This window comes from Micropterus salmoides, unplaced genomic scaffold (genome assembly GCF_014851395.1).
Source record: "Micropterus salmoides isolate LMB-PRFRI ecotype aquatic unplaced genomic scaffold, ASM1485139v1 Ms_hic_scaffold_17, whole genome shotgun sequence".
Taxonomy (NCBI): Eukaryota; Metazoa; Chordata; class Actinopteri; order Centrarchiformes; family Centrarchidae; genus Micropterus; species Micropterus salmoides.
The window spans coordinates 6,603,170-6,619,627 of NW_024040817.1; the positions used below are offsets into that span (position 1 = coordinate 6,603,170).

At 41.4% G+C, this 16,458-nt stretch overlaps 2 gene segments (V, D, J or C); both read right to left on the minus strand.

Moving 5' to 3' along the window:
* Positions 1 to 8,644: 8,644 nt before the first annotated feature.
* Positions 8,645 to 9,247, minus strand: LOC119908046. The segment is given in 2 exon segments: positions 8,645 to 9,083; positions 9,191 to 9,247. Coding segments are annotated over 2 exon segments (390 nt in total).
* Positions 9,248 to 10,943: 1,696 nt separating this feature from the next.
* LOC119908053 lies at positions 10,944 to 11,560 on the minus strand. The segment is given in 2 exon segments: positions 10,944 to 11,291; positions 11,508 to 11,560. Coding segments are annotated over 2 exon segments (372 nt in total).
* Positions 11,561 to 16,458: the final 4,898 nt, after the last annotated feature.

Genomic DNA, 16,458 nt, shown 5'->3' on the forward strand with positions numbered 1-16,458 from the left:
ATTAGAGACAGAGTTACTGGGTTATTGCACAAGAATTGTTCCTGACACCGTGAGTCAGAAATCAGCTGTTCATCAGAGTGATGGCTCGTGGGAAGAAACTGTTTCTGTTGGTTTTGGCGTACAGTGCTCTGTGGCACCTACCACAGGGGAGGAGTTGGAACAGGTTGTATCCGGGGTGAGATTCAATTCAATTTTATTTATATAGCGCCAAATCACAACAACAGTTATCTCACAGCGCCTTTCATAAAAGAGCAGGTCTAGACCGTACTCTATGATGCAATTTACAGAAGCCCAACAGTTCCCACCAAGAGCAGCACTAGGCGACAGAGGCAAGGAAAAACTTCCTTTAAGAGGCAGAAACCTCGAGCAGAACCATGGCTCAGGGTGGGCGGCCATCTGCCTCGACTGGTTGGGGTGAAGGAGAGAGAGAGAGAGAGAGAGAGAGGGAGAGAGAGAGGGCAGGAGAGGAACAGAGAGAAAAAGAGAAGGATAGAAGGAGAGAGGGAGGGGAGGGAGGCAGCCTACACAATATACACACAGAGGTACAGACAGTAAAGGTGGTGTTGCTATGGACTAAATGAAAAAATGGTACAGATATTTATAGTAGTGTTAATGATAACAATCTTAATGTTAATGATTATAATAACAATAATAACAATAGGACTAGTAACAATAGTTAAGATAAGAAGATAAGATAGTGCCTGACCATTAAGAGCTTTGTAGGGAAGAAGAATGATTTTAAATTCTATTCTGGATTTTACTGGAAGCCAAAGCAGAGAAGCTAAAACAGGAGAAATATGATCTCTTTTCCTGGTTCCTGTCAGAAGCTGAAGAGTCTTAACGGACTTTTTCGAGCAGCCTGATAATAAGGAATTGCAGTAATCCAGCCTAGAAGTAACAAATGCATGGACTAGTTTTTCTGCATCATTTTTAGACAGGATATTCCTGATTTTCGCAATATTACGTAGGTGGAAAAAGGCGGTCCTTGAAATTTGCTTAATGTGAGAATTAAACGACATGTCCTGATCAAAGATAACTCCAAGATTCCTCACAGTGGTGCTGGAGGCCAGGGCGATGCCATCAAGGGAGACTATATCTTTAGATAATGCGTCACGGAGGTGCTTGGGCCCCAGACAGACACAATAACTTCAGTTTTATCTGAGTTTAGCTAACTGATGAGTATCATCTGGTTTGATCGATAGATATAACTGAGTATAATTTGCATAACAATGAAAGCTTATGGAATATTTCCTGATAATATTGCTTAAGGGAAGCATATATAAAGTGAAGAGGATTGGTCCGAGGACAGATCCTTGAGGAACTCCATGACTAACTTTGCCGTGCATGGAGGACTCATCGTTAACATGTACAAACTGAAATCGATCTGATAAATAGGACTTAAACCAGCTTAGAGCGGTTCCTTTAATGCCAATGAAATATTCCAGTCTCTGCAATAGGATCTGATGGTCAATGGTATCAAATGCAGCACTAAGATCTAATAAAACCAGTACAGAGACAAGTCCTTTGTCTGATGCAATAAGGAGGTCGTTAGTAATTTTCACCAGTGCTGTCTCTGTGCTATGATGAGCTCTAAATCCTGACTAAAAATCCTCAAATAAACTATTGCTCTGTAGAAAGTCACACAGCTGTTTAGCAACTGCTTTCTCCAGAACCTTAGAGAGAAATGGAAGGTTAGATATAGGTCTATAGTTGGCTAAAACATCCGGATCAAGTTTGGGCTTTTTCAGAAGAGGTTTAATTACAGCTACTTTAAAGTACTGTGGTACATAGCCTGTTGATAAAGATAGATTGATCATATCTAGTATAGAGGTGCTGACTAAGGGTAAAACATGTTTAAGCAGCCTAGTCGGGATGGGGTCTAAGAGGCAGGTTGATGGTTTAGATGAAGAAATTATTGAAGTTAGTTGGTAAAGATTGAGGGAAGCAAAACAGTCTAAACATATATCTGGTTCTACAGCTGTTAATAAGGTTCCTGAGTTAAGAGATAAGTCGGTGCCAGTTGAGGGCAGGTCTTGGTGAATTTTGTCTCTAATAGCTAGAATTTTATCATTAAAGAAGCTCATGAATTCGTAACTACTGAGAGCTATGGGAATACTTGGCTCAATAGAGCTGTGACTCTCTGTCAGCCTGGCTACAGTGCTGAAAAGAAACCTGGGGTTGTTCCTATTTTCCTCTATTAATGACGAGTAGTACGCTGCTCTGGCATTACGGAGGGCCTTCCTATAAGTTTTAAGACTATCTTGCCAAAATTAAACGAGAATTTTCCACTTTGGTGGAACGCCAATTCCTCTCAAGTTTCCGCGATATTTGCTTTAATTTGCGAGTTTCAGTATTATACCATGGAGCTAACCGTCTTTGTTTTAGTATTTTCTTTTTTAGAGGGGCTACAGAGTCGAGTGTCATTCGCAGCGAGCCTGCAGCACTATCAACAAGATGATCGATTTGGGAGGGACTGAAACTAGCATAGGAGTCCTCCGTTACTTTGTGACTTGATAATGTATTTAGAGCTGATGGAATCGCATCCTTAAATTTAGCTACAGCACTATCAGACAAACATCTTGTATAGAAATTTTTGCCCAATGGCGTGTAGTTCAGAAATACAAACTCAAAAGTTATCAAATAGTGGTCGGATAAAGAGGGATTCTGTGGGAACACCACTAAATGTTCAATTTCAATACCATACACCAAAACAAGGTCGAGGGTGTGGTTAAAACAGTGAGTTGGTTCATGAACACTCTGAGAGAAGCCAATGGAATCTAACAGAGAGATAAACGCAGTACTAAAGCTGTCATTCTCAACGTCCACATGAATATTAAAATCCCCTACAATAATAACTTTGTCCGTTTTAAGGACTAAAGTTGACAAAAACTCAGAATTCAGATAAGAATTCAGAATACGGGCCAGGTGCTCGGTACACTATAATGAAGAGAAGTGGTTGCAGTGATTTCCAACTTGGGTGCGAAAGACTAAGAACAAGACTTTCAAATGAGTTATAGTTTGGTTTAGGTTTAGAGCTGATTAGTAGGCTAGAGTCGAAGATAGCTGCAACTCCACCTCCTCGGCCTGTGCCTCGAGGAATGTGAGTATTAATATGACTGGGAGGGGTGGATTCATTTAGGCTAACATATTCTCCATCACCCAGCCAGGTTTCAGTAAGACAAAATAAATCAATATCATAATCTGATATTAGTTCATTTACTAGTACACCTTTAGAAGAGAGAGATCTGATGTTTAAGGGTCCACATTTAACTCTCCTATTCCACACATTTACAGTTTTTTACATCAGCTTACACACAAATCTTTACATATCACACAATTTTTGAAACCTCTCACTCAAAACGACAAACTACACACCAAATCTCCAAACCCATAAGCTATTTCTCTGCCTTTCAACAGGAAGTCCCTTGTTTTCCTTTTCCAAACACAACCAATCAAAATGCTGCACTTATTCACCAGGTCACACAGCCACTCCTCACAGGTGCAGCAACTAACTGCTTAACAGATCACTAACCAATCACTGCTTTAGTCTAGGCCTATAAATAGGTCAAAGGTCAGATTACCTGTTTTGAACAATGGAAGCCAACAATGGACAGAGATCAAGGGGATTAGGAGGGAAAGGCAGGTGACGACAACGATGACAAGTTCAAGGAGGAAGAGTTCAGACACACAGTTATTGATCATGTGAGAAGCAGGACTGAGCGTCCAGCCCAACTTGAGTAACTTTACAGTGGTGTTCATAATTTGAACTTTCAGAAATGAGAACAGGTACACAACTATCTAATGACTATTTCAGCATTACAGTATTTACAGAGCAGCCAAGGTTTGTTGTAATCTGGGATAACGTTAGTTTCCACCGGGCTGCTCTGGTCCAGGACTGGTTCACAAAAGTTGTATATTTCACCCCTTACTCCCCATTCCTTTATCCAATTGAGGAAATCTTTTTCGGCTTGGTGTTGGCATACGACCACCAACTACATGCCCACATGCCTCTTCTGCAAACAATGAAAGTGGCATGCAGAGACACGGGTTTGCTTTGGATACAGCACACAAGACGTAATATTCCCCATTGTCTACCGAGGGATGAAATTGCGTGTGATGTGAATGAGGTGATGTGGTCAGACCCTAACAGAAGGCAGGATCCATAAACCATCCCTTACTGTAAAATAATAATTTTGTATATCATTGCCTTTGTTTTCGGTAGTTTGCAGTAACATTGTATTGACTACTGTACTCTAATTCTACTTTTCTTTGTGTTTTTGCTAATGTAAAAACCTGCAAAGGAGAACAAATCTATAAATGTTTTTTTTCCCTTTCTATTTTTTGTATTCATTGAAATGTGAGTAGATGATAACATTTTACAGAAGCCTGTATGAGAAAATAGGTATACAAAGTACTAAAGACAGCAGTGTTTTGTATAAAGCACATCAGTGTGTTGTTACCTGCCTGAAAGAGTAAAAACAGTGTGTGCATCCTTTTGTCACAAAAATGCCGTTTTGAAAAAGGATTGAAAAGGTTTTGACTGTAGAGTTTCATTTTGATAGAGAAGTGAGAAATGGTTTACTTCCTACCTCTCAGAAAGGTCACAATATGTAAAAATACAAAACTACAGGTCGGAAACCTCCAGCGTTCATTACCGAGTACCGCAGGGTTCAGTGCTTGGACCACTACTATTCATCATCTACCTCCTCCCTCTTGGCAACATCTTCCGGGGCTACAATATCCATTTTTACTGTTACGCTGACGATATACAACCTTATCTGTCCACTAACCCCAGCTCCACACTCCCCTCCAGTACACTCACTGCCTGTCTACATGACATACAGACATGGATGACAACTAATTACCTGCAACTCAACAATAGTAAGACTGAGCTACTACTCATTGGTTCAAAAACCAACATCAGCTCACTCCCCATAAAGGGAACCGCAATACCTGTCTCCACGCAAATTAAGAGCCTTGATGTAATATTGGACAGTACCCTGTCTTACATCAGCCATATGCATAACGTATCCCGGACTGCCTTTTTCCACGTACGAAACATCTCCAAACCATGTCCTGCTCTAACTCAAAACTCAACGGAAGTCCTAGGATATGCCTTGGTCACATCACGCATTGATTACTGCAGTGCAATTTTAGCAGGTATTCCTAGCATACTTATTCACCGACTGCAGCAAGGATCATAACACGTTCCAAGTCCACAGAACATATCACTCCTCTGCTGATTCAACTACACTTGCTCCCTGTATCACAAAAGGATTAACTTTAAAACATTATTACTAACATTCAAGCCCTCCACAGTCTGACCTCATTCAGACCTACACTCCATCTCGTTCGTTGAGGTCTTCTGCAACAAGTCTTTGGCACTACCAACCGTCGACCTCAGCAGGGCCTGACATTAACACCCGCATACCCGCCAAATGCGTGTGAATTTCGGCTGTGGCGGGTAACACAGTCACTCCCACTAGCCACTTTGGCGTGTTGAAAAATTGTAGTCTTGTCAAAAGGCATAATAGCAAACTCCCATGAGTACTTGCTGCACATAGTGTTTGCTCATTGGTCCATTAGTGAAGCCTATTGTCTTGCGCGCTACTGACGAACAACACTGTAAACAAGACGTTGAAAATGCACAGGAGAACGAAGGAAAGAGAAAAGGCAGAGCAGAGGCGGAGAAAAGCAGGAAGAAAGTGCCATTAAATGCTGTAAAATCTAGATATCTTCATGATTACCGTCATGCTAGTGTTTATAAAAGAAAACAGACTCCTACTAGCAGGACAGCCCCAGATCGTCATATCACAACTACCTTTATAGAGTTGATTCTGTGTTTTAATAAAAAGTTTTCATGCCATGTCTGAAAGCAGAAGATGTATTTGCAGGGGAATAATCTGGAAAATAAATACCTGTATACTCAATTCATATCTCCAGTTACTCAGAGCTACTGCAGAGCTTCGTGATGATAAACATAAATACAGTCAGAGCTCTGAGGAAAAACAAACACTCCAAAAGTGCACAAAAATAATATAGGCCTATACTTAACATTTTAATCCTATTGCCTTAATTGTGTGTGATTTTTTTCATTTTTTGTTTCTAATGCAGACAAATTTTCTACTCTGTATTACAGTAATTAGCCTAGGATTTAATCAATGTTTCTGGTAAATTTTGTTTTTAGTTTAGTTTTTATCTTTTCAGTCAATCTTTTACACCCATGCAGCACTTTTATTATATACAATAAGAAGCTGCTATTTTAATGTGTTTATCTTAATAGACAATTTTTTCAACAAAAGGAGCTTTACACAACCTTATCAGAGCTAATGACAATATTAGTACATTTTAGCACGCCAATTTAAGCGTGCCATTGTCAACTTTAATCGTATAAAAAGTAATTTCCCAACAACGAAAATGTGGCTAGTGAAAATGCTGCGTGACTAGTAACTTTGAAAAACCACTAGCCACATTGGCTAGTGAGCAAAAAAAGTTAATGTCAAGCCCTGAACCTCAGTACCATGGGTGCTAGGACCTTCTCCTATACTTCACCCAAACTCTCCCCCTCCAACCCGTTCTCACTCTCAAGTCACACATGAACGTATGGTCAAGAGCCATAGTCGTCAGTTTGTGACGCACTGGGAATCCCTTTGCCATCATAATTCGACGTACTGGGGAAGCCCTGTAGCGTCAGTTCTTGACTGTAAAGGCAGGTAAATGATATTTAACAGAAAAGACTGAGTAAGGAGGTGGTTGGCGTGGAAGGAGGGCCAGAACCCGGGTTTTGAACCAGGAGACCGGGGTTCCATGTGAAACAAAAACTCATCATTAAATATTTTTATTTAAGCAAGTTACGTAAATTGACTTTAGTTAACTTACGTATTAACTGACGTACGTAGTTATTGTAACTCAAACCATGATCTTTTCCTAACCTTAACCAAGTAGTTTTGTTGCCTAAAAACTAACAAAACTGCAACGTTTCACAACTTTACACAACTTGACCTCAGAGCCCTAAATGTCAACAATTGACGCAAAAGGGATAGTCCCCCCCCCCCCTCAGAGAAGAAAGAAAAGAGTTTTGGTCAGTTATGTGTGATCAATAACAAACAGCCCTTCATTCAGTTTGGGATTAAATGGCCTTTCTAGTCCACTCACAGTGCAAACCTGTGTGACCTTTTTGAGTATTTAAGTGAATACATCTCTTACAGTTTTCTCTGAGTACTTAAACACTTTGTGAAACCATCAACATTTATATTTAAATCGTTTACCAAGTGTGCCAGACTGAAGCACGTTCTCTGCTTCACACTCATATCACACTTATATCAAAACCGTAAACATTACAATGTTTTGTGACATTATTCCACATTAGCACGTGAAAATAAAATCTGAGAATGAGCACTACACGTGAAAAGGCCACAGGTAAACATTTGGTTTGGCTAACAATGGAGGCTTTAAAGGGGTGAGAATTAGAGGAGGAAGAGGAGGACATGGACTAGGATGTGAAGAAAGAAGAGGAGGAGAGGGCGAGATCAAGTAGGATAGGGGGAGAAGAAGAGGACGAGGAAGAGAAAGTGGAGTCAGGAACATAACAACTGATGAAATCAGAGCAACTGTGATTGACCATCCTGTCAACCATGGGATGAGCTTGAGGGAGGCTGGGCAGCAGATTCCCCCAAATCTGAGCTGCTTTACTGTTGCAGGTATCATCTGAAATTATTTTGAAATGAGAAGCAGTTATTAATCGTAGGTGATGTTCAGCTCTGGTACTGGTTCAGTAATATGTACTGTGATGACATGGATCTGTCAATCTGTCTGACAAATGTTTTTTACAAGGTCAAGGAAACCAGTATCTGGTGGAACAGGTCGACTGTTCAGAGCCCCAGAGCAGGAGACCCACATTGTAAATATGGTCATTGCAAGATTACTACCGTAATCCCCTTCCCCCACCACTCTGCCACCTGCCCGCACTGCCGCTATCCGTTCAAAACATAGTCAGACTTGCCACGAGCAAGATTGCCCAGCAATATTGCTCAAAAAGTTGCCCCTTGTATCATCAGCTTGAGTGTCTCTACACTGGGTGAGGCTGCAGTACAGAGTCCCTTTCAAAATAAACTTATTTTGTGTAAAACAACTGAGGAACAAACATCTTTACACATTTGGGCACCTGTGTGTTTGAGAGTTTTGCTACATGCATGACAAAACTTAATCGCAAAAAAATCGCAAGTGTATTTTCAATTTTAGTATCAGTATGTAATTACTGCTTTGTGTGCTCACTCAGAGATTTTTGTGTGTACTGGAAAAACAACAACAGAACTTTAAAAAGGGTTTTGCAAGAGATATATAATGTTTTGTTTTTTTGGTGTAAGGGTTTGTGGTTAGTGTGTAGAGATTGGCCAAAATAGCCAATAGTTTCAAAAAGTTTGCTAAGCAATCAGAAATAAACTATAATGATGATCAAGTGTTTCTGTAAACAGGTGCAGGGGCGAAATCTTTTCTCAGACGGGAGCCGGCTCAATCAAAATCAATATTGTTCAGCTGATGCGGTCAGATTGTAACCACCAATATTATGTACAAATGTTCCTCTAAACTTTCAACCAACTTTAGAGTGTGTGTGTGTGTGTGTGTGTGTGTGTGTGTGTGTGTGTCCTCAGTGAACTGTATCAGTCTCTGCAGTAGCTTCCAGCTGCAGCAGTCAGTTCAGTTTCTGTTCAGTCTGACTGAGGGAGGTTTTTGTACGACGCTTTTTCACTGTGTGAACACATCCTGACTGTTGATATAATGATAACTCTGACAGTAGTAAACTGCTGCATCTTCAGCCTGAACTCCACTGATGGTCAGAGTGAAGTCAGTCCCAGATCCACTGCCAGAAAAACGACCTGGAATCCCTGATTCTCGCTCATTAACCCTATAAATGAGCAGTTTAGGAGCTTCTTCTCCTCTCTGTTGGTACCAATGTAACAGATCTTTACCACTTGATAATCCCACTTCCACCTGCTGACTGACGCTACAGCTGATGGAGACGGAGGCTCCCAGAGCAGAGCTCACTGCTCCAGGCTGAGTCACTGTGATCTGGCCTCTGGACTCTGAGGATACAGAGACAAACACATAAAGCAGCGTCATGGTTTTGTGGGCTTCATTTCAGAGGGACGGATGTTCATAGAGGAGAGGAGTTTGATTCTCTGGACTTTACCTGTGAAGCAGCAGCAGAGGAGAGTCCAGATGAGGACGGAGACCAAAGTCATGTTTTTGATGAGGAGGATTTCTGTGGCTTCTGTTGTCATGAAGGACAGCTGTCAGTCATCCAGTGTTCAACTCTCAGGACTATAAAGTCTCCCAGAGCACTGGAGCATGGTGCTGCTGATGCAGAGTGGCTCTCTATGGAAATGCTCTGACTGACTCCAACAGGGACTTGGATTACTCTGATGATGCTGCTTCTCAATGGATCAATACGTTTACCAGAGGATTGATTAGGAATGTGTCAGTGATCATTTTTATAAACGTAAAAATACGTACTTTGCCCTTTTCAGAGTTTTGACAGTAAATATTTTTTTATTTCCAAATTTAAAACCTGATTGTTTTATTTCCAGTGCAGTTTGATATCTTTCAGCTCATATGAGGACTCTTTCTGTGCTGATATGCATGAGAGGTTTCTTAAAGGAAGTGAAACAATGTGTGAGTGAGTGACTGGTGGAGCAGAAACCAGCTGTGTGGTCCCCGTCCTCTAAGCCGATTGGTTCTTCTCCTAGGTGATGCCCGTCCCATCCTGACGGTGCTGCCCCCCTCCAGCGAGGAGCTGCAGCAGGGGAAGGCCACGCTCATGTGCCTGGCCAACAAGGGCTTCCCCTCAGACTGGAGTCTGGCCTGGAAGGTGGACGGCAGCAGCAGCAGCAGCAGCAGCTGGGAGGAGAGCAGGAGCCCCGGGGTGCTGCAGAAGGACGGCCACTACAGCTGGAGCAGCACCCTGAGGCTCTCTGCAGACCAGTGGAGGAAGGTGGGCTCTGTGACCTGTGAGGCCACCCAGGGCTCCCAGACTCCGCTCTCAGAGACACTGAGGAGAGACCAGTGTTCCCAGTCCTGACCTGACTCACTGGGACTCTGCTACTGGTTTTCCTCTGCTCCTGCTCTCACTCTGCACTCTGGAACTGTCTCTCTCTTTTATTTGACATCTTTCAACAGCAAGATTTACTAGCTTGTTGCACTGTTTCAATATTATTTCAGTGTTTCCAGATAATAAAGACCTTTTCATCTAATCAGCTGTTTTCAGGTTTATTATTATCACAGTATTATGAATGCTTTCATGACTGTAGTATCTTTTCTGTTATAGTCACAGATTTATCTGTAATAAAAAACCATTTTATGGCCCAACATTTTGAGCCATTTCAAAGATAAATCATATCTCTTCATTCTAAACTGTGTAAATAGTAATAACTGTAATATTGTAATTGCTTTTGATGTATCCAACATGCATTATCCTGTAATAGAACTACAAAAGTCTAAAAAAAGGACAACATCATCAAAATAAAGATAAATAAGAACCACAGAAACCAAAGATGACAAAAGGAAATAATTAACATGTTACTGATCGGTCGATCATAGTACGTGTTTGTTGAAATACTTGATGTTGAGATTTATTAGTTATTTAATTTCAATAATGAATATGTTCACATTTCTATGAAAAATTGTGCGATCAAATTACCCAAAATATATACTACTAGTGTTCTTGTCTTGTTTATCTTCATAGATTATATTAATTTAAATATTAAAGTACAGCTTTGATAAATTATTTAAATCTTATATTAATAAAGTTATCAAAAGTATAAATGTTTGGATCCAATCCAAAATGTTTTGTGCTAAAATGATTTGATATTAAGCTTTTTTTAAAAATAAACCTCCTGTTATTTTAGTTTCAGTGCGGCTGTTGAATCAGATCAGTTCCTCTCCAGCTGAGGGAGGTTTTTGTACGACGTTGTATCACTGTGTGAACGGTCTGCTGTAACCCTGCTGACAGTAGTAAACTCCTGAATCTTCAGCCTGAACTCCACTGATGGTCAGAGTGAAGTCAGTCCCAGATCCACTTCCACTAAAACGATCTGGAACTCCAGACTGACGAGTTGTAGCTGTATAAATCAGGAGTTTAGGAGCTTCTCCAGGTTTCTGAAGGTACCAGCTGAGCCAGCTGTAACCAGAACTATAAACACCTGTACTGGTTTTACATCTGAGAGAGACAGTCTGTCCTGGAACAGCAGACTGAGATCCAGGAGACTGAGTCAGGATGATTTGTCCTGATGAACCTGGAAAAGATGAAAAAGAGGAGAAGGGTTATTGAGACAAATCCAGCTTGGAGAAAGATGATCAGCATCCAAACAGAAGAGTCTCATTTCTTTAAGATGGAGAACAGATGGAAGAAGGTAAATGCTGCTTGTTTCAGTGTTTCTCCATCACAGCAGAACATCATTGTGGTGAACCTGGTTGCATCCTGAAGCAAAGTTTTCAGAAGAGAGTCTCACCCTGAACAAGGAGCCCCAGGGTGGCCAGCAGTAGAATCAGTGACATCATCATTGTGCTGCCGGCGTGTCAGTGGCTCTGAAAGGCCTGGACAGCCACTGATCAACACTGGCCTCTTAACGGCTGGGAGCAGAGAGGCAGGACAGATATGCAAACACACAGAGTCAGTGAACTGTAGCTGTCCTCAACATATCATGCTGTTTCCTCCTCACTGCTGGGACAGCTGCCTCACAAACAGGCTATATTTGTGTCAGAACATGAAAGAACTCTTCTTTTTCCACATTGTTGGGCTGCATCCATACAAACGGATACCAAGTGATACCTCAACTTTTAATTTTGTAAATATTTTGTAGTTTGATGTAGAAGTGCTGATGTAATCAATTGTAGAGCTTGTTTTGTTGAATCGGGTCGACTTTCTGTATTGACACATACTGAGTATTACCTGAAGAAGACTCAATAAAAAATTTAAAAACATTAAATCAATTTGCCTTTTTCTTGATGCCAGTAGGCTAAGATAGTGGAGTATACAATATATACACTTCTTGTTGTCTTCTGTTGAAAAATAAATACTTTTTAAGTAGGGCTGTCAGAGATAAAAAATTTTTTTTAACACAATCAAATTTATTTAATTTCATAATTTGTTGAAATTTTAACTCACTGACAAATGTTTAAGTGTAAGGAGTGTGCTTGCTTTATTTTCAATGTTCCACTGCTACATCCAGAAAATGTTCACTATGATGTCTCTCCTCAGTTTCAAGATGGTCAAAGCCTGTGAATGCTGTTTAAATTTTTCAACAATATAATGGGCAGTAACCCCGAGATAACTGTCCTTCCCTTGTGATGCCCAGTGGTCACCAGTAAAGCCTAGTTCTCACTACACAATTTTAAGCCCGAGTTGCCCGTCTGAGAGCTCGGCGACCGTCAGGCTGTGATCAGGGGTAAATCAGTGATCGATCGGTGGTCGCCTGTCGTTATGTGTGAACTATTTAACGCTGCATCAAAACGGTGAACCATCGCAGACGCCAGCCAGATATCTAGCATGCCAAATATCTGGAGGAGTCGGCCGACTCGACATCCACATCCAGCCGATGAGAGCAGGCAGCTACTTTTTCAATGCAAAACACTTTTTACTCCCCTCCAGCTCTCTGTAGCTCAGACGATCCCTGCTACCTGCGTGTACAGCAAACAAATACAGCCAAGTCAAGGGACAGCATGTGTGGGCTGATAGTCCTGATACTAATCATTTTAATTCTTAAGTGGAACGCGAGAAGCTTGATAGCTAATGGGCAAGATTTCAAACAGTTTATAGTTAGTAACTGAACTTGGATGTTGTTCTACATGGTTATGTAACAGTGAGGCGAGACAGGATGGAGGGGTCAGGTGGGGGATGTGTCACTTTTATAAAGCAGGGCATTCCTTTCAGGATTTTAGGGATAGGAAGAGAACAAGAGTACGTGGTAGTGAAAGTGTGGGCTGAAGAGAAAGAAGTAGCGATTGTGAATTATTATAATCCGTGCAAAAAACTTACAGTTAACTTACAGAGTTAATGAAGCTGGAAGAGATAGAAGGGCAGAACAGTAGTAATGTTGTTTGGTGTGGAGATTTTAATGGACATAACACATTATGGGGTAGAACAGACACAAATGTTCAGGTGACAGAAGAGTTGCTAGATGAAAAGACTTTACCATTGCGCCATCACCACCCCAGTGATCATCAGATGTTTATATATACAGGAAAAGAATCTGTGCTTGATCTCACTTTGGTATAAAACTCCATGGCATCAGCATGTGATTGGTCGGTGTACCATGAAGGAACTATAGTGAGTGATCATTATCCAGTGAAATGGAAATATGTCCTTTAGTGAGTCTTCTGAAATAAAGAGCCCAATCCAGACGTCTTTTAAATGTTTTATTCTTTGTGAAGGGTCAGACAGACAAACAGAGTGCAACCAGTCTGCAGAGTGTAAGACAAAGAGCCAGTGAAGAAACAGGTGACTTTATACTGTAAGGGTATTACGCAGCTATCCAAAGGAGGAAGGGAGTAGGGACCAGCTGTCCTGAGATGAAGGCCTATCAAGGACAGTCAGATAAGAAAACTCTCTAACGAGCATCTTTCCCATGGGAACCTTCACCTAACTGTAACCTAATAAAATAATCAAATACCACACAGTGAAACACTGGTCTATTCTGATGAAGCATGCAGGGTGAAACAGTAAACACAGTAAAATATCACATTTCCATCACACCAGTTTGGTGCAAGATAAATATGGCAACTCCACTGTTCATAGAGAGCACAGGGGGGAAATGGATCTTGATGTAAGTGATAGCTATCCAAGTCAGATTCACGATGGGATGAACATATTCTGTAAACACTGGACAGAATCAATTCCTAAAGGCAGAGCAAGGCAGAAAGTAGTACCATGGCGGGATGATGAGTGCAAGGAAGCAGTGAGAAATAGAGATAAGGCATTTAAACTAGTTAAAAGAACTCATAATTTTCAACATCTGATTCAGTACAAGCAAGCACAGGCAGTAGAAAGGAGGACAATAAGACAGGCAAAAAGACACAATGGAGGAAGTATTGTGATTCTATAGGAAACACAACTCAGGTTGGGGATGGTACATAGCTCAAATCATTTGTAGGAAAAGGTAGAAGAGATGGAGAGAAAGTCCCCTTTAGAATAGGAGAGGGCACTATATAAAGGAGGACAGACGGCGCCAGGGAAAGATGAAATATGTTATAGTATGATAAAGCATCTAAGTGTAGGAAGTCTGGAGAAATTATTGCTGCTGTACAACAGAGTGTGGGTAGAGGGAATAATGCCAGGGAGTTGGAAGGAGGCTATAATTATTCCAAGGAAACCTGGAAAAGATGCCAGTAGACCTGGAAGCTATAGACCAATTGCCTTGACTTCTCATATCTGTAAGTTAATGGAGCATATGGTGAATGAGTGATCCAGTGCTGGGGTTAGAAGATGAAAGAAGGAAAGCTCTAGTAAATAAAGACGCGGTGGTTTCATTATTTTTCGATGTGGAAAAGGCATATGATATGTTATGGAAGGAAGGGTTGCTAATTAAACTGTACCTAATGGGTGTTGGAGGGAAATGTTTAATTGGATTATGGACTTTTTAAATGAAAGAACTATTCAGATGAAGATAGGAGCAGAATTATCTAACCAATATGCTGTAGAGAACGGGACACCTCAGGGGAGTCTAATAAGCCCAACTTTATTTTCCATTATGATAAATGATGTATTGGTAAACATTCAAACTGATATTGGGAGATCATTGTTTGCAGATGATGGAGCATTGTGGAAAAAGAGGGAGAAATGTGGAATATGTAGCTAAGAAAATGCAAGATGGAATTAATCAAGTTGAAAAGTGGGGAACAAAATGGCGATTTAACTTGTCAGTGAAGTTATGTTCTTCACAAGAAAGAAAGTCAGGCAGGGCTATTTGAAATGGTATGAAAATAATTTAGAGAGATGAAAGGTTATTTTGACGTGAGATTGATGAATCAGTGGCATCATCATGCAGTCGGCGGTTCACAAACCACGATAGCTTCGTAGTTTTTGCCCCCTTTATGCCCATTTCTCAATCCAATTGAGGAATTATTTTCAGCTCGGCGTTGGAAGGCATACGAACTACATGCCCGCATGCCTCTTCTGCAAGCAATAAAAGTGGTATCCAGAGACACTGAGGTGGGGTCAGTCCAGGTTTGGATACAGCACGCAAGACGAAATGTTCCCCATTGCATACCCAGGGATGAAATTGCATGTGATGTGAATGAGGTGATGTGGCCTGACCCTAACAGAAGGCAGGATGCATAAACCATCCACCCCATCCCTTCCTGTAAAATAATGTTTTATAAAACCACACTGTTGTTTTTGGTAGTTTGCAGTAACGTTGTGTTAGCCGTGGCCGATAAAAGGTTCAGTTCAAGGGTTCAAATAAAGTGTATTTAAAAAGAATCCTGACAACGCCACATTCGCCAGCTCTCGGGAGCTGGGCCACAGTCACTCAGTCGGTTCCTCAGTCCCCCCCTCAGCGCTTCCACGGGTCGCGTTGCTCTCCCACGGCTCGCTTCGTCAGCTTTCTCGGTCTCCGCCACTCGTCCCTACAACAAGGAAGCACTGGCAAGTAGAGTGATAAGTAGCCCACATAGGGTGTGGGCTACTTGTTAAGTAGCCCACACCCTATACTCCACGGTCCTGTTCTTTGTTCGACACCCTGCTGTGGCTGTTGCTTCGCTCAAAAGGAGTCCTGTTCAATCTGTTGCTGGTGTGACACCAAAATCTGTGACCTCTCAGATTCTGTGACCCAAATTGGAAGTTAAGCGCCAGAGGCTTTGATGACGATGTGAAGCTGTTGCAGCTTGGTTGGGTTTAGGTACTAACAGTACTTGGTTATGGTTAGGAAAACATCGTCGTTTGGGTGTAGTCACAGAATCTGAGAGGTCACAGATTTTGGTGTTCATTTGGGTATCATGCTGTTTCCTCCTCACTGCTGGGACAGATGCTGTTTAAAACATCCTCATGCAGATTAACACAAACTAACAACAGAAGTTATAACTAACTAACTTTTCTATCAGCTGACCTGTTCTAACTGGTTCTCCTGTTCACTGTTAACCACCAACATCTGGTGGTTTTGGTGATCAGAATTTACACTACAGTAAAACATCACACTTTTATCTTTAGTACTGAAACCTGCCTGTTGCCATGGTTCCCCTTCGAGGGAACTCGAACTGCGTCGGTTACGACACTATGGGAACACCTCTAGGCGAAGCAGGTCTGAACGTGAATGAAATCACTCCAATCCTATTGGCTTGTTGCTAGAACGGTAAGGTGTGACGGAATAACCGGAGGAGTATAAAGCACACCTGTACACACTCATCATTAGCTTTTTTTTATTCAGCAGGCGCTCTGTATGTTGTTTGAAGAAAGCTCCAGTCCTA